Source organism: Emys orbicularis, chromosome 17 (assembly GCF_028017835.1).
Source record: "Emys orbicularis isolate rEmyOrb1 chromosome 17, rEmyOrb1.hap1, whole genome shotgun sequence".
NCBI lineage: Eukaryota > Metazoa > Chordata > Testudines > Emydidae > Emys > Emys orbicularis.
The window spans coordinates 10,300,392-10,324,549 of NC_088699.1; the positions used below are offsets into that span (position 1 = coordinate 10,300,392).

The following is a 24,158-nucleotide window of genomic DNA, read 5'->3' on the forward strand; positions in this document are numbered from 1 at the left end:
CTACACTGTCAACATTTGCTATGTGATCTTGTACCACACACCACTGCTCCGTCACATTTATTAGTGTTCTTTTTGCTTTTGATGACCCATGTATTGTATTTCTAAATTTAATCAATAATGCAAAAGTGTTCATCTCAGGATGTTGGTTAGACCAGTGGTTCTCAACCTTTCCAGACTACTGTACCCCTTTCAGGAATGTTATTTGTCTTGCGTACCCCCAAGTTTCACCTAATTTAAAAACTACTTGCTTACAAAATCAGACATAAAAAATACAAAAGAGTCAGAGCACACTATTACTGAAAAAATGCTTATGTTCTCATTTTTGCCATATAATTAAAAAATAAATCAATTGGAATATAAATATTGTACTTGCATTTCAGTGTATAGTATATAGAGTCATTACAATTAGTTACTGTCTGTATGAAATGTTAGTTTGTACTGACTTCGCTAATGCTTTTTATGTAGCCTGTTGTAAAACTAGGCCAATACCTACATGAGTTGATGTACCCACTGGAAGATCTGTGAGTAACCCTAGGGGTACACGTACCCCTGATTGAGAACCACTGGGTTACACCACTCTAGAATGTGTGAGGTTAATCTTTTCTTTACAGATAGTAATTTTGTAATGAGCTTTAGATCAGTGTCTTGTTATACTATAATGTTGAGTCCAACAAAATCTTCCCTTGCTCTAGCTGGTGTTTCCGTAATTATTTCCAGTGCTGTTGCTTTGTAAGAACAACATATTGTCGCAGCTATTATGAAAAACAAATGCAATGTTTCACAGTAATTCCTAATTATATCTCATTTACTGATTTTTATAGTAAATCCAGAAAGCAATGATTCAGAATTCTGAAGTCAAACTCAGTTGGTAAGACAAGCTATAATATGTACATATGTGTGTACACACACACACACAATCTTAATACAATGTATTCATTAGTAACCAAATTATCCAGATGTGACCACTAATTCTGAAGCCTCATCTTGAGGTATGCTGGGTCTAATTTGCAGAAGTGCTCAGCGGTTGTAGTCAATGATAGCTACGAGTGCTCAGCACCTCTATAAATCCGGCCTTATTTATTTCAAATTGGACATCCATAATTAGTGGTCACGTCCCCCCCCAAAAAAAATCCTGGCTTAGGTTTATATACATTAAACTGAGGTAAAGATATGTTAAAGCCCTGATTTTAAAGTTAAACAGGATTAGGGTTAGAGGTTAATAAACATTTTTCTGGTTGGACCATAACCCCTGCCATCCCCTGCAGGGGGCACTTGCTTAACATAGAGGTCCATATTCACCTCATGGTGCTTGTGCTCTTCCATTACCATTCCAGTCTTGCCAATGCTTCAGAACCTACGTAACTTTGTTCACATGATTTTGACAGGATTACTCACACGTGTAAAGTAACAAGTGCTTAGATGGTTTGCAGAATCAGGACTAAAGTAAGTAAAAATATGAGGTACAAACAAATGCAATGGAGAGTTTGTAAATCTGTTAGAATAATGAATAAATCATAATAAAATGTGGAACAAAAATTAAGATCTTTGAATGGCAGATGCAATAGAAGTATTTTTATTAATTAGAAATACATTGCGGACATGTAAGGATATTTCAGGACCACAGCTTACTTTACGAACCTCGCAAAGCAGACAAACACTGCTAGCTCTAGCAGACATAAACCGCTACTAACTATGCTTTCAAATCCCAGGAGCAGGTTTATTTTCAACACCGGTACAGAATACCACACCGAAGTGATCAACTGAAATGTAACAGACGGATGATTTGGCTACAGGTAGCACAAACAAAGAATGTATACAAACTAAGGCAAAGCACCTCTTTGTCAGAGAATAGCTTGAAACAGGACTATTCCTAATACTTATCTAAAAGACCTTTTTGCTGTTTCTGTATACAAGGAGCAAAACACAGGTATTGTGCTCAAGATACTGGACATAAGTCACAAGTAATTTACAGTGGGAAACTGCAGTATCTAATTCATCCTGGGTCCCGGAGAAGATGCTGAAAGGAATGCAGCCCTAATATGCGACTGATGCCTCAAGAAAGTACACAAGATAATCTGTATGAATATCATATGGTGCTTCCCTGAGGTTATTTGGCAACCTGTGTGCTTCTGAGAAAGTGGTAACAGCTGCCTTGAGTAGCACTGATAGGAATGAGTGGAGCTGATTCAGATCTCTTCGGTAGCACAGTACCTGAAGGAGCCAGACTCTGCCAGTGGAAACAGTTTAACATCTTCACAGGCAACTTTCAAACACACTCTCAACTTTGAAAGCCAGAACTGTGCCAATCAATAAGTACATTACAGGAGTTTCAGATTATGTTGGGACAATTTTTGCTGTTTCTAATCAGCAGCAAGCCAATTTATGATTCACTTACAGATCAGGGGCAAGAGCAAGAAAAATGAGCTCTTGTTCTTTCTCTCCATCTTCTCCAGCATTTGTGACTTCCAATTTGTGAGGCTCGCAACATATTTAGTAAATACTCAGCTGCAAATTCATCCTTGCTGTAACTTCATTGATCCACTATTCTGGGACATATGTGACCCATCTAATCTAACGGTGGCCCAGTTCTGAAAACATTTATGTAGGTGCATTGACTTCAATGGAACTACAAATGTACATTAAATTACACAAGTGTTTGTAGGGGTAGAGCCTGAATTTCCATACAGCAAGGTCTATCTTAGGCATCTGCAAAGCACTTGTGATTGTAGTATGTAGGTGCTTGCCTGTGAACAACCACCAAAATATCACATCTTGTTTGCCGTTTGCTCTCAATCAGAGAATTACAATAGGGAGGTTAGGTCCAAACTGGATTTTTCCCCTTTAAAAATATTTCTTCCATGCAGTCTTCAAAAAGTGTTGTCATCATGGAGGGGCAAAGGGTATTTTAACAAGATCATGCTGCACCATTTTGGCGGGTTTTGTTTGTTCGTTTTTTGTTTTAATTCCTTGCAGGTAGTTTTTTCTCCGGGAGTGATCTATGTGTGCTAAACTCAAATTGGTGCACACACAGTTTGCCCTGTTGGTTGCTTCTATGCCTTAGATTCCTGCATTTCTCCAGAGGATGGTGTTTGCCTGCTTCCCTATTTAGCATCCCAGTGCAAGACACTTAGGGGTGAAGCTCTGTATTCTGAACCACATTCATGGCTCCCACTGACTTCAATGAGAGCTGTGAGCAGGCATCAAAAGACACAAAATGCAAACAAAACCTGATATTAAATCTTCTCTCTTTCGATGTACAATAATGAGGTTTGCTCATTAGTGGATCATGACACTAAGAAAAATTCCACCAAATGTTGGTGGATTGTTTGCAAAACCGGGCAATACTCTACATACAAATTTTCGCTGCCAATGTTTGTAAAATATAATTGACATATCTAGTTTTACCAAAAATTCTTCATCCCTTCTACCAATATGTCAAACAAGATGCTAACAGTATTTAGAAGCCTATTCTTATCAGAATTTGGTTGATATAACTATTTTGAAGCTTTCAAGAAAGTACGTACTACTGAGTCTTCCTGGTACTGTGATGAGATTACACATGATGTGATCTTAGCTTCTTCTGTACTATTATAAAAACAGCACAATGATTTGGCTGTTGCCTTTTTAACAGAAGTTGGAATAATAAGAGATAGGGCTTGTATCCACAGGGAATTTGACCGGCAGTCTAATTATACCACTATAGTTCTGCCGGTCAATTTCCCTATGTAGATACGTTCCCAGTGTCATCTGGGGAGGAGTTAGAAGGGCTGTCAACTTGCTCACACTTGAGGGTGACACCTGCAAATTCACTCTGTCAGTCATTCTTCCTCTGACACTGAATTGCTACCCTGACTGTCTAATTTAAATATATTTTAAAAAACTCTCTCTCACCATTTAGTAATTTTTTATGCATTTCCCATAACAATACTTTGGTTAGAGACTAAGGACAATGAGTTGTAGAAAATTAAAGCTGCCTCCCAGATTTGAGCAGTATTTTCAAACTTACTCATGCATATATGGAATGTATCTTTACTTTGTGTCTGCCTCTTTTGGCTCATACACGTTGCATTTCCTAATACGATTTGGGAGAAACATTTTGAATTATTGGAGTTCACTCCCTACAGGAATCACCACCTTAAAAATAAATTAATCAAGGATGTGATGTACAAAAATATACTTGCCTTATTAATTGTGAAGAGTGACATTTATTTTAACTTTGGATAGGACTGCTGAGTATGCTAGTAAATATTCAGTAGTAGATGTAATAATATAAGATTTCACTACAGTATCCATTACTAAACCCAGGTCTACACGTCAGACATATATCAGTCTAGCTAAATTGCTCAGGGTTGTGAAAAATCCACATCCCCTGAGCGACATAGTTATACCGAGGTAACCCTGTATAGACAGCACTGTGTGAACGGGAGACCTTCTTCCATCAACACAGCTATTGCCTCAGGGGGAGGTGGATTAACTCTGTTGAGAAGGGAGAGAAGAATCCCGTTGTTTTGGAGGGAGGCGGAGGTCGCTAGTTTTAGAAGCAAGGTTCTTTATTGTCCATATCTGGCTCCGCTTCCGAGCAGGGTCATGACACCCAGGCCCAAGAGATCAGATCATCTCTGACGCTGCAGGGTCTGTCTCCCCGGTCTCCCTTTGGTTCGAGTCAGTTTCACTTGCTGGTTTTCACACCCGAACAGATTATTGCCCCTCAAGCAGGGATCCATTTAAAACCAACCCCCACCTTTAAAAAACAAACAAACCCACAAACGTATTTCTGTCAGTTGGGCTGGGCCAACGGTTCTTTTGTTGGCAGTTTACTTTGGGGGGGGGGGAAGCAGAGGGGGTTTAAGGCTCCCCTGGCCTAGATCCTTGATTCAACAGGCTTGGGCGGGGCAAGCCTGATGCTGCCCTGAGGCGATGCACTAACGCCAGCCACCCTGAGGCAAAGAGGGCCACGCTGCAGGCGGCCTGCCAAGCAACCAGCGGGGGAACTGGCGGGCCAGCGTGAGGGGGACTTGGGGTAACACGGCGACCTGCATCTACGCCTGGACCATGCCCTGAGGCCTGCCCGCGCCCCCAGGCCCAGCCCTCCCCCACGGAGCCTGGCAAGCAGTGGCTACCAGCCCTCGGTCATCTCAGGCTGCCGGAAGTTCCTTCCCCTTTAGGCCCCTCCCGTGCCGCCCCAGCTACGAAATCGACCCCACTTGCCTCTCGTCTCTTGCCAGGCGCGTCCTTACCTCACCCCGCCCCCCCTCCGCTCGGATTGGCTGCTTCTCCTGCTCATCGCGTCCATCCCTGCCTCTGACTGGTCGTCCGGTCTCCGCGGAAGGTGGCACAAGCCGCTTCCTGATCCGTCACGGGAAACCTCCCCGTTACGATTTGAAGAACGACGGCTCCATCAGCACCCGTCACTCGTGAGAAGGGCTGTCAATCAACTTGAGTTCCCGCCTTCAAGCTCTATTGGCCCGGTGACCTTTTAGGGGGTGGGTTTTAGCTGCGGGGAGAGCCGGTTGGTCAGTTGGGAGAAACAGCGCTATGTGATTGGCCAGTAAGGTGAAGAAGGTGCGGCCATTCGAGGTGAGGGTTGTGTGAGGTGAGGGAATCTCGCGGGGTCTCGCCGGCACTTGGCGGGAAGGTGCGTGGTGATTGGATAGCAGGGCCAGGCAGGCGGGACTGAGTCTCGGAGTCTCTGCAGCGGCCGAAGCCTATGGGCTGGCTGAGCTCTGCTCTGCACGGTGATTGGCTAGGGGCGGCTCTCGCGGAGCCTGGTGGGCCGGGTCCGATTGGCTGCGGGCGGGTGTCGGGCACGCGCCCCGCATGGGTGGTGAGGAGGGGAGGCCGGGTGCGCGTGCCCGCCGCTCGCTCGCTGTGCGCTCCGCTCAGGGGCTCCGGGAGGAGGTGAGTCTCGGCAGCAGCAGCGGCGGCGGCGGCGGCGCCGGCGGGTCGGGCGGCCGAGGAGAAGGAGGCGGCGGCGGCTGCCGGGGGGCGGAGCGGCGCCTTGCGGCGGGGGCCTGAGAACCCCCTCCCTCCTCTCCTTCCCGCACACACTCTGCGGGAGACCCTCTCCCCTCCCCCCATCCCGGCTCCTGCTCCTTCCCCTCCCTGCCTGAGGGGGGGGCTGCAGCCTCCGGGCTCCCCCCCACCCACGCCCCGCACTGGGTCAGGCTGTCAGGGCCCCGGGGAGGCAGCCACAGAGGGGCTGGGGCTCCTGCCGCCTCTCTGCCTCATCTCCCCCCCTCGTTTTCTCCTCCCCCCTTTATTCTCCTCTCATTCCCTTCCCCACTCCTTCATTTGTCACTTTTCCTCTCCCTTCTTCCATCCCTCCTCCGGTCTCACATCTTGGTTTCCCCCCCCCATTTATTTTATCCCCTTCTTTCCCTCCCCCTTCTGATTCTCATCCCTTCTCTGGCTGCTCTGTGCGTGTGCACAGTGCGCTTCTCTGTCTTTCCAGGGAAAGTTGCAAGCCTCCAAGTTTTTAGTCTATTTCAGGGGGTGGGGGTATAAAAGAGGGAAGTGATGTAGAAGGCTTGGGGGATCTCTGTGAAGGTTTTGACGTAGAGGATGTGGGAATGGAAGGGGTAGGCTTGTCAATACTCTCAAACTATTCCAGGGGGGTGACTTCAAATCCTTTCTCCGGGGGGGAGGGGGAGTGATAATTTTATTTCTAAAGACTGGCGCAAAAAGCCCCAACAACCCAAGGATGGAGTTTTAGTAGCCAACCACGGCAGAACTCTTGGGGGGGAAAGGGGGGTTTGGGGTGCACAGGCTCACGTGTACGTGAAAAGATTCGTCAGATTGTTTGGCTTGATGGAGATGTGAAGCTAGTTGAGCTCAATGCTTTTAAAGGTGGGCCGTGTATGATGAAACCTGACTTCTTTTAAAGTGTAGCAAATTTCATTTTTTATGGCCAAATGACAGCTTGACCCAGTTGTTATCCAGTCAAAGGGCATTTTTTTGAATGTCTCTTTGTGGCACAACAGCCAACGCAAAAATGATGGCGGCTTACAATGGCGGTACGTCTGCAGCTGCAGCAGGTCACCACCACCACCATCATCACCACCTTCCTCACCTCCCCCCTCCTCACCTCCATCACCACCACCACCCTCAACATCACTTGCATCCAGGCTCTGCGGCTGCGGTACATCCCGTACAGCAGCATGCCTCTTCGGCAGCTGCGGCCGCCGCAGCGGCGGCCGCCGCTGCGGCCATGTTAAACCCAGGGCAGCAACAGCCATATTTCCCATCACCGGCACCGGGTCAGGCCCCTGGACCAGCTGCAGCGGCCCCTGCTCAGGTACAGGCTGCAGCAGCTGCTGCAGTTAAAGCGCACCATCATCAGCACTCACATCATCCACAACAGCAACTGGATATTGAGCCGGACAGACCTATTGGATATGGAGCCTTTGGTGTTGTCTGGTGAGTACCGAAAATAAACTCAGCCAATTTTTCCTTTTCATTATTTGCCAAATCATAACTCATTTTTGTCATTTGGGCCTGAATACAAGAAAGCTACTTACTTACAAATTGCTTTTAGTGATTCATATCTATTGTAGAAAGTTGGTTTCACTTGTTTCTGTGGGGCAACAATCTCGTACCATTAGGCCATGCCATAAACCAAGTCAGTTTTTGGATGACACCGTTACTTTGAGACAAATGCAACATATTTATACTTACCTTAAAAACTTTATACTACGAGAATGAAATGGCATTTGTTTTCCTTAGAGGTGAACTGCACAGCTTTAAAACAAAATATCAATTTTAGATAACAATTGAGTAATAGAATATACTTTTAGACTTAAGAGTTTCAAATGGGAAATGTGAAAATTAATTTTTTCTTTAGACACCTGCCAAGATTTTAGTTGAGCAGGCTACATTTGCTCTACAGTAACACATTACAGACCACCTAAGACAGTGATCCCTGTACTTTGCACTTTCCTCATAAATGGGTATTTCTATCTTACTGTACCTCTGAATGTCCTGTCTTCTCCCCAGCCACTTATTTCAGTAGATCTTATTTTTGGAACTTAATCTCTTAAAATAGAATTTGTGACCAGTCCAACTTTAGCCTATTTAATTCCCCTTAGCCCTCCTTTCCAGGGTCACGGAAAGAAAACCAGCATTTATTTTTCATTTTTATGATGTGTTGATTTTAAATCAACAAATTTACCACTGACTTGAAGATGCGTTAGAAACACGCAGTATGTCTGGGTTTTGTTTTTTGACAGAGCAGGCATATTGCAGCACACTTCCTGTATCACAGATATGAAGTCACAAGCATATAATTGTGGCGTGACTCCACAAAACTTCTCACTGTATTTGTTTAATATAACTTCTTGGTGTCATTTAAGGGACATCTGCCTTAGCAGCTTTCCTATAATTTCATTTTACTTAATTAAAAGTACTGCACCCTTTAAAGCTCTGATTGTCTTTGTATGCTGGTACATATTGCAGCTCCTGGGTGTTTTACAGTAGAAGTCTTTGAAAAACAAGACTTTATTCTTTTTTAAAGGTAGGTGATTGATAAACTATCCAGACAAATGTATTCATTACAAAATCATATTTTTAAGAAGACAAAACTTGTGGCTTAAACTAGATAAGCCTTAAGGGGCTGAGTTAATATTTTAACCTGCATTTTTACTGTTTAAGAGAAAACTTTGAATTTCGAGATCTCCATACTGTAAATTAATGACATATTAATTTTTCAAAGTCAAGAGATGACACGTTTATAAAGAGCCTGAATTACTGTATCCCTAGTGCAGGTGTTCTTGCCACTATTCAGTGTAACGTGATTTAAATTTAAGATAACGAGAAAGAAGTCCACTGTAAAGATATATCCAAAGATTATTTCCACCTGTCCCTGTTTTTTATTACTCGAGATATATCTATGTCTATATTTGGGAATATACTTTCCTGTAGGCTTTGTTAATTTTGGCTACTATGTAAGATCACATCCTATTCTTTATCATTTGGTGCATACATACATTTCTACTGTATGGATTTCCTTAGATTTCTGTTTTGTCTGTTCTGTTTGCAAACAAGCTGCAAAAAGAGACCTGCTTTTGTTATTTTAGTACTTTGTAAATATTTCATTTTGATGAAATAAAGATGCAGAGTAAATAGTAAAGTATTTCAGCATTAACAATGACAGCAAGAAAAAGGAAAATATGTTGTTGAAATAGCAGTTGACTGTGTGACTACAGTAGAATGATGGCCAAATGTTTCACTGGTATTAACTTAGCCCTGATCCATGCAGATGGAAGGGTCTCCCAGTGTGGCTTCAGTTGCAGAATTGTGATCTCATTATTTACCTCAAGATAAACTGTGAAATTTTTAATTAAAAATGGTTAAGATCACCATAGTGTGGCGCACAGGTATTATCCAGTATGGAACTTAGTATATTCCTATGCACTGAGCAATTAGTTATGTTTAAATTATATATTTGCAATTAGTTCCTGTTTTGCACATACAATTATCTCAGAATTTAGTATAAATATTTTCTTTCTGTGTGTTCTGTTCTATGCATCCGATGAAGTGGGCTGTAGCCCACAAAAGCTTATGCTCAAATAAATGTGTTAGTCTCTAAGGTGCCACAAGTACTCCTGTTCTTTTTGAGATAATTCAGTGGTCCTTGCTCTGCTTTTGGCATTTGATGTTATCATCGCTTGCAGGTGAAATGCATCCAGAATTTAAGATTTAGCATGTAAGCAAATTGTGTTTTAAAATATAAGAATGCATTTATAATTTATGTTTATCTACATGAAATCACCTAAAATCATTTAGATATGAAAAATGTAAGTTTGGTACCTGTGTAACCTGAGAGCTGTAATAAAACCTAAACTAATTTTATATAATGAATCTCTCTCTTCCTAAACACATAGTGGCACTAATTAATTGCTGAAAAAAGTAATGCATGTGATTTTGAAGGAAATTGGTATTACTTCTGCATGTAGATGAGATATTTGTAGAAGTAATCCTGCAATTTACCATTCAGATTTATCACTGAATAGTTAGTCAACTGGGACTTGATTTATCTTGGTGCTGAATGTAGCTAGTGAAATAAGTTATCAGTAGTGGACAGTTTTGTAAAGGTATTGAATTTCCTGTTAGCTGGCTGGTAAAGATTTTGTTTTGACAATTGAATTAATGTTTGTAATTAACAGTGCCTGTTAGGTTTTGTTTACATCCAAAGGTTTTAGTTTATTTGGCTGGTACTCTGATGTTTTGGTGCAGCCAGTGTGCTGTTGTACTTCACCACTCATGAGTTGTCAAAGCATCATGCTTCAGTGTTTTCCATACTATCTCATTCAGACTTGTACTGCTACTGTTGTCCGTATACACAGATTATATCCTTGTTTATGTGGGCACCACTGCAGCATAATTTGAGTATCCTTGACAAATGTCATCTCCCTCAACTACAGGTAGATTCTGAAATAAGCTTAATTTAGCTGGCTTAGCCATAAGGAATCTCCAACAGACTGAATAGCCATAAATAAATCACTTTACTGTTCAGGGTCCAGTACATTTTAGTAAAGAATAAACAGGTACGTGCAGTAACTTAACCAAAGACTGGTACTTACGAAAAAAAGTTGTTAAAATCAGTGAAGGGTTTAAAAGTGCCTTAGCCAGGGACATCTAAAATGTGTTTAACTGAGGTCTCTGTTGTCAACTTGCCAATAGTCCAAGGACTATAACGTAACTTGCTTAAAACAGAGCAGTTTGCAGATGTCCTGGTCTTTAAAGGATCAGTGTAAACTCAAACTTACATTTGTTAAAAATTCTGTCTTATAAATCTTTATCCTTAGTGAAAGTTCTGTGTGTATTCCCTATTTCATCCTATATATGTTTTTTGGAAGACTCCGGTACATCCTTAGAATGTGCACATGCACAAGGTGCTGTCCTCCACGGGAGTGCTTCTGTGTTGCTAGGGAGACCTGCTGCCAGCTGGTGGGATTCCCCTACAAAGAAGGGGGCTGTGGCTCAGGGGCTTGGTATCAGAGAGGAAGAGAAAACGCTAGTGCCTGTAAAGCTTCCCCAGGATGGATGTAGAGAAGCTGAAGCAGCCACTGCAGAGCACCCCACTGCACCCTGGGCCAATGATGAGGGATGGATGCTGCCAGCGAGCCCCTTAGGAGAGCAAATGAGTAACTACTTGTGCTGCTCGTGGGAGTTGGATCTGTTTTTGCTGCCAGCGTGCTCCCACAATAGGAGGTGAAAGACATAAAGGGATTGGGAACACTTCATGGTGGTCAGGAGACACTATAGATGCTTATAGCTCCAGTAGTATCTGGAGCATCCCTCCCGGAAGGGTGAGGAACCAGTGCTGGAGAAGATCTGTTGGGAAACCTTCTTAAGTGATTTTGACAGTTTGCTTGCATATGTGGGGAGCAGGGGTTTGTGTGTGGGAGGGAGAACAGTGTTTTAGAAGGTGCTAACATTAGTAGCTGTAGTAAATACCTAGATCTTAAATAGTGCTTTTCATCTGTAGATCCCAAAGCACTTTTCAAAGGAAGGAGGTCAGTGTCATTATCCCCATTTTACAGATGAGGAAACTGAGGCATGGGGCTTTGAAGAGATTGGCCTAAAGTGACTGAGCAGGCCAGTAGTGGAGTTGGGTACTAAACTGAGGTCTCCTTAATTCCAGTCCAATGTCATATCCATGAGGATACAGCATCCTTACTTGTGGTCGATTTCCTAAGGTGTGTGGGAGAAATCCATTTAGTTTCTTAAAAGGTGATGGTAAGGGATTGCTTTTGGAGGGAAGTCCAAATTTAAAGTGGTGTCAATGTAATGCACAGAAAACTTACAAACTCTAAAAAGCTTAAAAACTTGATAGCTTAATTTACTAGCATTCACATTTTAAGTACATAGATTTGAACAGTGGCAACTACTACTTTGTATTTTTGTGTAGTTCATGGAAGAGGATGTATATGGTTTCCAGCTCATTGTATAATGTAATGTCCTCTCACTGGTGCATCTGAACTTCAGGCACTAGGATGTCAACATATATTTGTATACAAATTATGTGTATACAGATAAGCTATAAAACTGAAGACCAATCCAATTTTGAAGCGTCAAAGTGAAATGAGTTTTAAAGTGTTCATTTTCTTCAAGTTGAAAAAAAAATCCTAAAGGTTAACACTGTCCCTTATGGCTTACCAAGTGGTCTGGTTCATATAAAGATGGGACTGTAGCTTGAAACTGTATTAAAGATAAGGACAGTCAGGAGATGCAGTTGATCCCTGGCCCATACTTAGGTCTGAAATGGTTAAAGCAAATACTAAGTAGCTATTGAAAAAATGATTATTTGTAATTGATATTAAGTGGATAAAATGTGGGCCTGAAATTTGTTTCAAAGTGAGGTACATCGTTGATATTAAATGCTCCAGCTATGAAGATGTTTCTTGAATCAACTGATAACCTTTTAATATTTTTGTGAAAGAGTTTTGTGTGCTGAGAGTACAGTACAGATTATTTGTTTTGGAAAAAATATGTTGGCGGGTATAGTAGAACAAACAATTGAGGCTGTACGTTCAGAATCCTATAAACAAGTGTAGGATAAACTCTCCTTTTGTGTCCAGGTGCTGATGGGAACCAGGATGCTGTTTTGCATTGGGTGTTAATGCAAATCCAAGCTATTAAAGCCTAGAGCGAGTTTAGTAAAGTATGGAAACTCAGCAGATAGTTGAATGATTAAAAAGCTTTCATTAAACAGCTTTCAAGCGGAGTTTTGTTATGTTTGCAGACATTAGCTTTTGTGGAGCCATTTTGTGTGAAGGTAATTTTCCAATGACACAAAGCTCACCTGTAAGAACCAGGAGACACATTTATAGTGGTGGTGTTTTTTTTCCTGCTAGCAAACACTATGTTATCCATTCTGCAAATGAATCAGGAAGTGATTCTAACAATCAGAAAAATATTCCTGTGTTGACTGACATCTGGGAAGGCGGTTACTCACTTTGTTTTCAATTACTTCATCTGCAGCTTTGCAATAATCTAGAATGATTTTTCCAATATTGGCATAAAAGAAAACCTAGCTGAAAGTTTTTCCTTGGAGTTTTAAATGCTAATGAGGCTGAGTAATACTTGAACCGCAAACAGGAAATGCTAGCTCAACTAGATATAGCCAGGTATCCGTAGGAGGCTATAGAAGTAGTAATCCATACTGATAACATATTATCCATAGAGAAGGCCACTGCTGAAACTATTGTAACAAAACAAAACACGCTAATTGAGCAAACCTGAGACAATTCCAAGGAGACTATTGAAAAAAGTACTAATATGACTAATGGTCTGGAGTTGGTCTTTGCCAAGTATATAACTTAATTTTCTTCTTTTTTTCTGAAGAAAAATCCCCTATTCAAAATATGCCATAAAATATCAGTTTTGCCCAGTAAAACTCTCTCTCCTCATGATGGACTCTAGAACTCTGTTTAGGAGTGTATAAATAAAATGTAAAAAAGTGGGTGCGTGTGTGTAGAATTAAAAAATGTTCCTGACCAAATGCTTGTTTACATCTGGAAAACTCAACTGCAGAAAAATGGGTATTACATTCAGCATTGCTGATAATTCTCTCTTCTAGATATCTATAAATGTCAGTTCATTCAACGAATTTATCTGGTTTGTCTAGAGCAATACCATAATCTGAAAATTTGATATACACGTTTCTGATAGAAAAGCATATTATCACAGTTACTGCTTCCATAGTTTGTCTTGCTGTGTGAAGATCTGTTCAGAACACCCAGAAATATGAGATACTGAGGTTGGCGTTGACGTTGTAGTACAATTTCCTGACTTCTACTTTAATCTAATGTGTAGGTTTGAAATGTGACCACTAATTGTTCATCTAGGCAGAAACTCTGTATTAGTAGCAGGCTATCTTGAATGGATTGAAGACATTGGGTGGGACCACTTCAAACTTGAAAATTACATTAGAGATTTATCTGTGGAGCATTCCTGTACTTGTATCATGGTATAATAAATTCTTTTGTTGCCTGAGACATCTAATGCAGCTAATCATCATTTCTTAACTAAGATATTATGTCAGTTTCATATCATTGGTGCTTTGAGGAAACCATGAGGAAGCCTGAGGCAAAAGATGCAGTGCTGACAATGAGAACATGACAGAGCAGTGCATATATTGTACCGAACACTGACCACCACGCTTTAAGAATAAATGGGTATACATCCTTATATGGGTATGCTGGTATTGCTGAAAGGAGTGCTATATTTAAATAAATCAGGGTTGTGATTTTCAGAGTTGCTTGTTGGTTGTAAAGAAATACATCATGGTAGCATGATCTTATTCTTTAAATTTTATGTTGGGTAAATTGAGATGCTCCTTATGTATCAAAATTTCACTTCCCAACATTTGTGAAAAGAGAGAACCTATTGTAACATAGATATAATCTTTCCCTAGTGTTGCTGAATTAAATCAAATGTATGTACATGACATCTCTAAATATTTTTGTTTGTCATGAGGTGTTGTACAGGAAAAAATTTTCTTTCGGCATTGGCATAGTTCCTTATTATATCCACTTACTAGCTATGAAGAAACTATCTGGAAACTGGATAACATATTAAGTAATAAAGTCTGAATTGTTGCCTTGCAAGATGGCATAAAAAACAGGGAATATGGACAATATATTTTTTTTCCTCTCAAAGGTGAGTGAGACTCTTTTCAGGCAAATCAGTTTGCAGTAAGTTATGCACAGGTCATTGTTTCATGACTAATTTCATATGCCATTTTGTTCTATTACACCATTTGCAAGTCTTTATATTGTTTGTATCCATATGTAAATGCATGTTGGCAATACAGCACATGATAGAATCCAATATTTGTTCTTTCAGCTCAGCTCTGCAAATGTTATAGCTGAACAGCTTGTAACTGGATTGGGAATCAAAATTAGGTTTTCACAAGATATTTATATTTCAGATGTGACTCCCCCCGTTCCCCGACTAATGCATTTTTTTTTTTAGCTCTTAATTTGTTTTTACTTAGGAGTTTTAGGAGAGAATACACAAAAAACAGAATTTGAGTCAATTAAATTGTCCACTTTTAGAAGAAACAAAATGCATGAAGCATTTAGCAACAGACCAAGGCAGGGTGGTAAGAGTGAAGCAGAGTAACAAGCGTTTGTGTGGCACATGCGTGTTGCCACCAGGCTATGTTGTGGGGTATGCTAGTTGCCTAATTTCTTTGGAGAACCATGGAACTGGGGGAGAGAAGAGAGTCAGAATTAATGCTCTCTGGAACCAGGGGCTGGGATGCGAGATGGGAGGAAGTTGTTGACATGTCTGATTCTGAGCTGGCTTGTGATTGTTATATCTGGGACTCATTTAGCCTTAATCCACTTGGGTAGGATTTTTAAAAACTTAATCCTATTTACCTGTGAGTCTGGGATATGAAATATGAGGTAACATTTTGAGTTGTTTTCCATGAAAGGCTGAATTTTTGTTGTTAAAATGAATATCTTAAATAAATAGAATTCTAAAATTGGAATATTTAGAAACCATTTCAGAAGGTGCTATGAGTCAAAATTTAGCTTTAAATATATGTTAACTTTTTTTTGCGGGGGGTGGTGGAATCTTGAATGTTTGCTATGCTACGCAGAATGGTGTGTGTGTGGGAGGTGGTTGGGGGTGTGTGTTTGTGTGTTTTTGCAGGCTCATATATGGAAATATAGTCTCATCTGTTTTGAATTTCCAGGACTGCTTTTGAAGTTCTGCTTATCTGGCCTAGTATAAGATATTGAAAAGTAGCTTGCCCGTTAACTTTTTGGTTTTGAACTGGACAAGACATTGCTCCCAATTTTTGCGGTCGTGGTTTTGTTATCCAGGTGGTGTACATATTTGATCTTTCATTACTCAAAAGTTTACAATAGAGTGTTGTCAGCTGGCAAGCCCCTTTTGTAAAGAGAGCAACAAAGGTGGTTTTTTCCCCTGATTATTCCTACTTGTCGTGGGGTGGGGAATGAACCCCTTTTCTGGGTTGGTATAGAGTATGTAGGACACCGTACAAACACTTCGCATGATCCAGATTCTTCAGTTTGTTTTTATGTAGGAAGATTAAAATGCTTTTATTAGTTTACCTGTGGAGTAGATCTATCTTCAGACAAACCAAGGTTCAGCGTTTCAGATTACATGGTTGCCATTACAACCCATTCCAATATTGTCAATCATCTCATAATCATTGTATTCCCTGTACAGTACTTAATATAGGGAGTACTGAAGTAACTTTAATTATTTGCAAATTAGAGTTGTAAAGATTATGATGGAGACCCACTGCATGAGCTTAGGTGAAATGAACAAATTGTGCTTGTTTCAGTGTGTGACTCTGTATATGTATGAGAACATTCAGTGTACATTCGAATGTTGTGAAATTTAGTTTTCTAAATAAAAGTAGCTATTGCACATGAACCAAAGTAATAAGGTTGAGAATTTAAATGCAGAAATGTCAGAAAATCCAAAACTATATTATTCTTAGTTTGGTAACATCAGTTTTGCATATACTAGACACAAGTTAACAACATATGCATTAGTAGCATGCTAAGTGACCCAGTTAAAGTAGTTGTGGGAACCTAATAATGCTGGATTTTATGACATGTGAACATTTAAATTATGAACTATAATGTTGAATAAACATGGGAATTTTAGTGACTGAATTTATAATAATCTAATTTGGGCTTTTGCAGTAATTAGGCCGCGATAATAGTGTTACGTGGATGTGCTTTATAGCTGCCATTTAAACAAAATGGTTGTCACTTTAACTTTTTTTTGAGCGGTCTTGGTTTTGATATAAATGTAGTCTGCCAAAACAACAAACCTACCAAACCAAAACCTAGAGTGTCAAAAATGTTAAAACATGAAATCATGCTTTAAAGTACAGCTGGGCTGTAGGAATTACTGGTAGCAACTATGGAGCAAATAGTTATTGCAAAATTTGTTATTAAAAATACCAACAAAAACAAGGTGTAAGACTTGAGGTGAGATGGGAAAGAAAATACATGCAGGGAAAGGAATACAGGAGTTATACAATTATAGAACAGGGCTGTTATCTTAGTGGAAAGATTTTAATAATCAAGACAAAAATTCCATCAACTTTTTTTTCTGTACTCTTTGCCACCATTAATATGTAGTGTGTGCTTGCGTGCAATGTTTAGATTTGATTTTTTTTGTAAATCCTAGGTCCTGTCTACATGTGCAGGGCGCAGCTGCATTGCGTCTGGTGAAGATGCTCTATGCCGATGGGAGAGAGCTCTCCCATTGGAATAATAAAACCACCTCCACAAGCAGCAGAAGCTATGTCTGCAGGAGAAGCTCTCCTGCCGACATAGTGCTGTCCACACCGGTGCTTATGTCTGTGTAAATTGTCACTTAAGGGGGAGGGGGGGAAAAGTGTTATTCATTCCCTGAGCTACATAAGTTCTGCCAACATAAGCTATAGTGTAGATATCGCTCTAGTTTTTGTGCTTACAGATATGTCTATACTACAAAGACTATACTGGTATAGCTGCATTCCTATAGCTATGCTGGCATAACCCTGTAGTGTAGATGTAGCCTACACCAATGGAAGGTGCTTATGTCCGTGTGGATTTTTCACACCTCTGACCGATGTAGCTATGCTGACAAAACCCCCATTGTAGACACAGCTGTGTCACTGGAAGAGTGCTTCCGTTGCTGTAACTAATGTTCCTACACTAAGGGTATGTCTACACTGCACAGTTGTTGCCAAAACTTTTGTCTTTCGCGGGTACTTAAACACCCCTCGCCCCCCGCAAAAGACAAAAGTTTTGCTGACCCAAGCGGCAGTGTGAACGCGGCTTTGTCGGCAGGAGCGCTCTTTTTCTTTGCAAATCTGTGAAAGTATCTCCAATGTTGAAGACATGAGAGGAAGTATTTGCTTAAGGATTAGCAACAGAAAAGAGAGGACTAAGGGGGGATCTGATAGAGGTCTATAAAATCATGACTGGTGTGGAGAAAGTAAATAAGGAAGTGTTATTTACGCCTTCTGATAACACAAGAACTAGGGGTGACCAAATGAAATTAATAGGTAGCAGGTTTAAAACAAACAAAAGAAAGTATTTCTTCACACAACGCAGTCAACCTGTGGAACTTTTTGCTAGAGGATGTTGTGAAGGTCAAGACTATAACAGGGTTCAAAAAAGAACTAGATAAATTCATGAAGGATAGGTCCATCAAAGGCTATTAGCCAGGATGGGCAGGAATGGTGTCCCTAGCCTCTGTTTGCCAGAAGCTGGGAATGGGCGACGGGATGGATCACTTGATGATTACTTGTCCTGTTCATTCCCTCTGGGGCACCTGGTTTTTGGCCACTGTTGGAAGTCCGGATACTGGGCTAGATGGACTTGTGGTCGACCCAGTATGGCCATTCTTATGAAATCTATCTGGTGAACTTTTGATTTTGTTTGTGAGCTTTTTAGAATATAGTACAGCATAGACAGCACACATTATGATTTAGTGTAACATCCCTTTAAGATTTTGTGTTTAAAAAAAAAAAAAGTCATTGTGAGCTGATGCGATAGTATCATCAGGTTCACTCTTCTGTGTTCCTCAGTACCAAATAATTCAGTTGTTAAACTCCTTTTCTGTAAATCAGCCATTGTTTCCCAAAGGGTAACTACTATTTGTACACATACGTGTGTGTGTGTGTGTGAGAGTATAATAAAACATTTACACACGTGTGTATTGGAATACAATATTAAGTTTTGAATCAGCCTAAAATCTTTATAAGGACAGGGAACACTTCGTGAAAATTTCCTTAATTAAAATGTCATCCATTATTCAAAAAGTGTACACTTGACTGCAGAATTGATTTACAAGCACTAGTTTAAGCCTTGTCTACCTCTAGAGGAAGTCATGCTATTTCTACCCTATCCCACAACGTGTCTACATAAAAAAGTGGTTCAGTTGATTGTTATGGTGACAACAATCATTGCAGTTTACCCCAGTATTGTGTTGGGGGTAAAGTCTCAATTGATTGAGGTTCAGTCAGTTAGAATGCCATTGTGGATGCGACACACTAGCACAGTTGGTGCACTGCCAACACTGAGAGCTGTCATCTTTGTCATCTCCCTTAGCTGTCAAATTTCCTTAGTGAGTGAAATTTTAGTGGCTTGGCTGAGAACCTGCCGAGATGAAGCTGATGGAATTAGTGGAGTGGGGGATCATGGTGAGGAAGCTGGGGAGGTAAGCTGGGAGGGGCTGAGAAACTGCAGAGTTGGAGAAAGGCATTTCTGGTCTGGTAATGGAGGTGGAGAGAAACATGGCTTGGGGGAATGTTTCTGGGGAGGGGGAAAGTGTGGGATGTGGCATGGGGACAGAGAAGGGAGGCTCGTTGGCTGAGGCAGCTGTCAGATCTTACAGTTGTCAAAGATGACAGCTACCTCTCCTGAACCAGGGTAAGGCAACTCTACTTTGGATACAAGGGCAAGCTTTACAGCACTTTAAGATGGCTAGTGTGGATGTGCTCAATTGTTTGTGTTTTAGTTAATTGTTCTGCAGACAACTGAGTGCTGAAGGTGTAGGTAAGACCTCATCTATGTAGTTCTAAAGTACATTGTTTAGTAGAGGCTGTAAGTCTTTTGCTTTACTGTGAGTCAAACTAGCTATTATACCCAATTTTGTAAAGTAGACCCCTGAGTGAGGCAATTGAAGTTTAAATGCAAGTGGCTTGTGACAAGCAGTGTAAATATGTATGTAAAGGATAGAAGTTTATGTGGTTAATGTTTTATTTATAGATAATAGTATTTTAACAATCACAGGCAGCCAGAAAGAAATCAGTGAAAGCAGTGGTGAAAAAGAATGGGTAATAGTTACAGGTGATGCATATCAAAGTAATTATGTGCAGTTCTAAATACAAGAGGATGGAAAAATTAATGTTTAGTAGAAAAGTGTATGATTGGTTCATTTAAAGTAACACTCCCAACAAATCTTAGCTTTTAAAAATGTATTTTCACTTACTAATTCTAAGTTAAAACTATTCTTTAACATCACCCAGCATCTTATCGTGTGCTTTATCTGTGAAGTGAAGCTTGCCAACAGCATGCTTAAATTAGGACATAGACGTATGTTGAAAAAGGGAAGAAAAAATAGCAGTCATTGCTTCTAAACATGTAGACAATCAAAGCTCTATGGCCAGGCCGTTCTGAGGGCAATGGGGAAGTGGGTGCACTCTTCTGCCTGCATAATAGCCACAGCTGCACTTCCAGGTGTCTGTTTCCCTTCTAGGAGATAAATCTTATCCAAAGCATGGTTTAAGACTACCTGTTTTTTTTTTAATGTCAAACTATTGCCTGCCAATCAGAGGCCCCCTCACTTATGCTTCATCACTTATGCTGTTAAATGTTTAGCCTGACTGTTCACTGTTCTTTGTGGGGAATTTTATTTGTAAATCTTTTCCCCTAAGGCAAGTCATGGTCCCTGCAAAAAGAAGCAGATCTCAGTAAGACTTCCCATATCTGTTCATGCTTGCCTACCTTTCTAAGCATCAATGAAGGATTTTTCCCATGTAGTGTATAATTTGCAAATATCTCTAATATTCACTACAAGAATTTATACTTCAGTCCTACAGTAGGATTCTCTGGTGTGGACTTTTACACCAGCAAGGAATTCTAATGAAGTCATTAGGGCCTTTAGACTCTGGTTTGGAAGAGGTTAGCTAATGTGCTAGCTACCACATGTTAACAGTCTAGTATAGATAAAGCAGTGTGCTTTTAACACGTGATGAACTGATCAAGTTAAAACCTTTAACTTGACCAGTTAACATGTTTACAGCACACTGCCTTGTTAACTACCTAATACCTTTCAAATCTTAGACATGGGCTTGGAATTACCGTAATACCACGGTAGAAGTCTGTGCTGGCAGATCATGTGTTGGGTTGGGACCTTAATAGTTTTAAAGGGAAAAACAAACAAACTGACTAAAGGCAGGTCTGTATCTATAAAACTTCATTCTAGTCAACTGATTTTTTTGTTGTGATCCAAATATTTCTGAATTTGCTACTGTTAAGTTAGACAACACATAATATTAAACAGATAAACATTCACAAAACTGAACATTTTCCACTGAAACTTCTAACTTGTCTATGATCAAAAGTGCATTAATTTGGAAGTAGTTTCATGGGGGCGGGGGGAGGTCAAGTTAGTAATATCAGGATTTTTAAGGGGCTGGTACTTTTAATGAGTGGTGTAAATATTTTAGCTGTACATTGACCTCCATCTTAGTTTAGGCTGTCATCATATATCATTCTTCTCACTTGTGGGGGAATATACTTTTGCTATGATCTTTGGCTGGGAGTTATTGTTTTTATAAGAATTTTTTATTAAAAATTCACTGTTAAATTTCATAACTACTTAATATGCATTTTTGTACTACTGTGTACATCTTAAATATGAAGTGAAACAGTAGACTGGAACAACTCTATCAGGGTAAATAAGCTATTTTACAAAAGATCAGAACAGCTGTGTTGGAGACATTCCAAACTGTTGGACAAACATAAACTTTATTTCAGGTGGCTCAAGCTTCCATGAAAGAATTACATTTTTGTACATGACTTGCTAGGTTTGATTTTTACAGGCTGTTAGAACAGCTTCAGCATTAAAGGAAGGCTAATGCTATGTCTTTAGCTAATGCAATGTATGTGTATAATGGCTGAATTAAGGATAGACTTATGTCAGCCTTAACATTAAATGTCCTGCCTTTGGTCAGCTTGTGAACCCTCCACGTTACTGTATTAAGTTTTTTAAAGTGCTTAGTAAGAGGTCTGAAAACTAATGATAAAGGCAGTAAGCAGGATCACCAACATAAGAACATCCATACTGGGTCAGACCAAAGGTCCATCTAGCCTAGCATCCTGTCTTCCGACAGTAGCCAATGCCAGGTGCTCCAGAGGGAATGAACAGAACAGGTAATCATCAAGTGATCCATCCCCCGCCCATTCCCAGCTTCTGGCAAACAGAGGCTAGGGATACCATCCCTGCCCATCCTGGCTAATAGCCATTGATGGACCTATCCTCCATGAATTTATCTAGTTCTTTTTTGACCCTGTTATAGTCTTGGCTTTCACAACATCCTCTAGCAAGGAGTTCCAAAGGTTGACTGTGCATTATGTGAAAAAATACTTTATTTTGTTTGTTTTAAACCTGTTACCTATTAATTTCATTTGGTGACCCCTAGTTCGTGTGTTATCAGAAGGCATAAATAACACTTCCTTATTTATTCTCCACACCAGTCATGATTAGTACTCTCTTTTCGAAGCTGAAAAGTCCCAAGTCCTAGTAGTGGCTTTCTTTAAGGAGTAGACACCTAGAAGAAGTTTACAGAGTTGAAACATTGCATCTGAGACTTAAAGGTTTAATACTCTTTAAGCTGCTGTAGCTAACATTACACTGATCATAGCTTACTGAGTTTACAGAAGATACATGCTGATAAATAATTTTTTAGCATCTTACCATGTGGTATATTCTGATGGCATTAACAGTATAATTGAAAAGTATGTAATAAAAGTGTTCTTTTCTTATGAATTGTTGCAAATCCGTGTGGACATTACAATGTGTCATATAGGTTCAAATGGCATCTGGAATCTTTGGACATTAGAACATAGTTTTCCCATTCCCTTCCTTTCCTATATGTAAATAGGAAATATAAATATATGTAAAATTGAGCAAAGGATAAAAAGGGTTGGTCAGGGAAGGTGGTGTGTTCAGCCTCCTTGTCATTTTGGACTTGCATTATTTCTAGTTTTAATCCCTAACCTCTTCCATGTCACATCCTTGCTACATTATCCCGTACCACTAGGTAGTGAACTTAAAGTTCCCTTTCCCCTCCAAACAGTGTAGCCTGAGAATGGACTACATCTTTGATTTGGCAGCAGTAATGCTGAGGTTGCTCATGCAGTTGGCGAACTAACAGTCAAGCAAGTGTTCTGGCTCTGATCTTAATTATTTGGTAGCATACTTCTTGAAAGCAGATAACATCTCCCACTTAGTTTGCATAGTTTTTTTTTTTTTATTATTCCATGCCGTATAAATATTGGCAACTGTCTTTTAAAAAAGGCATCATTGGCTAATCCTAGTCTCTAGGAAGTAAAATGGCTATCATTTTATGGTTTTAAATGGATTCTCAGCTACTGACTAAAATTGTTAGGTGGCTCAATCTTTTCTATTTATTGTTGATAATCTCAGCATTTGTTTAGCGGAACCTATGTAATCCTGATTTTATTTTTAAAAGGAGATTATCTTCTGGAGATTCTCCTAAAAGTAGCAGCAGAGACACATGTGAAACAAGATCCAAATGTCAGACACCAGAAAGAGAGAGAGATGTGGAAGGATTTCTTTAACATAAAGTAAAGTTTTCTATAACGTTGGTTTCGTGATTAAATAATCTGTATAATAGAGACCAGCAGGTTTCAGTGGGATGCAGCTAAATTTGGTTCTAATAAAACAAGCTTTTATTTACTATATTTAAATTTGTGTCTTGGATTAGTGTATTCCTCATCCGGACTTCAGTGTAAAAGGTAGCTCTTACACTAAGGTAAATTTATTTGGGGCATTGTCTTCAGATAAGAAAGGAGCAAAGCACTGGATCTTTATCCTGCTTGCATCATTGGGGGCAGAGATGGATCTATGAGAACTTCTCTGTCACCCCCCCAAGCTGCTGCTCCTGAATAATCTGTTACTTTTCTCTCCCTCTGCGGCTGCAGGTAGGAAGAACTTAGACTGCAGTAGAGCTTAGGTTCTTCTCTCCCCAAAACCAAAATGTTAATCTGGGACTAACGCTGTAACGGTAATTTAATATTCCCTTTCTTTGTTTGGAGCAACTCTCCCTTTGGTACCACCAGAGCTACCGTTCCCCCTGTTTCTCCCCAACACAAACCCACCTTAAGTAGGGCTTAATATACTTCCAAAATTCTAAATATCTAGCTGGACTAAATGGCATGTATTGGAACCATACAAAGCAAGGAATAGAGTTTTTCTATTAGTAGACATGGCTTGTTCCTTAAGGGCAATGGCCACATCCAGGGATGAGAGATCCTACTTGTATGAAGAGATCTCTAAGGTCACATTTCCCATTTTCTCCCAATGAGACTTAAAAACCTCCTCAGATTTTCAGAAGGTTTGTAATTAATAAAGTGAAGGAT

General features: G+C 40.2%; 1 protein-coding gene across 2 annotated transcripts in view; it reads left to right on the plus strand.

Moving 5' to 3' along the window:
- The first annotated feature begins 6,267 nt into the window (after nucleotides 1-6,267).
- Nucleotides 6,268-24,158, plus strand: part of NLK (nemo like kinase) — a 107,903-nt gene continuing 90,012 nt past the window's right edge. The window contains exon 1 of one of the 2 annotated variants that reach the window (XM_065418124.1): nucleotides 6,268-7,416. In XM_065418124.1, coding sequence (XP_065274196.1) covers nucleotides 6,959-7,416 — 458 coding nt within the window. In that variant the 5' untranslated portion in view covers nucleotides 6,268-6,958. The remainder of the gene's footprint in view (nucleotides 7,417-24,158) is intronic. The other variant, XM_065418125.1, reaches the window with a different exon arrangement.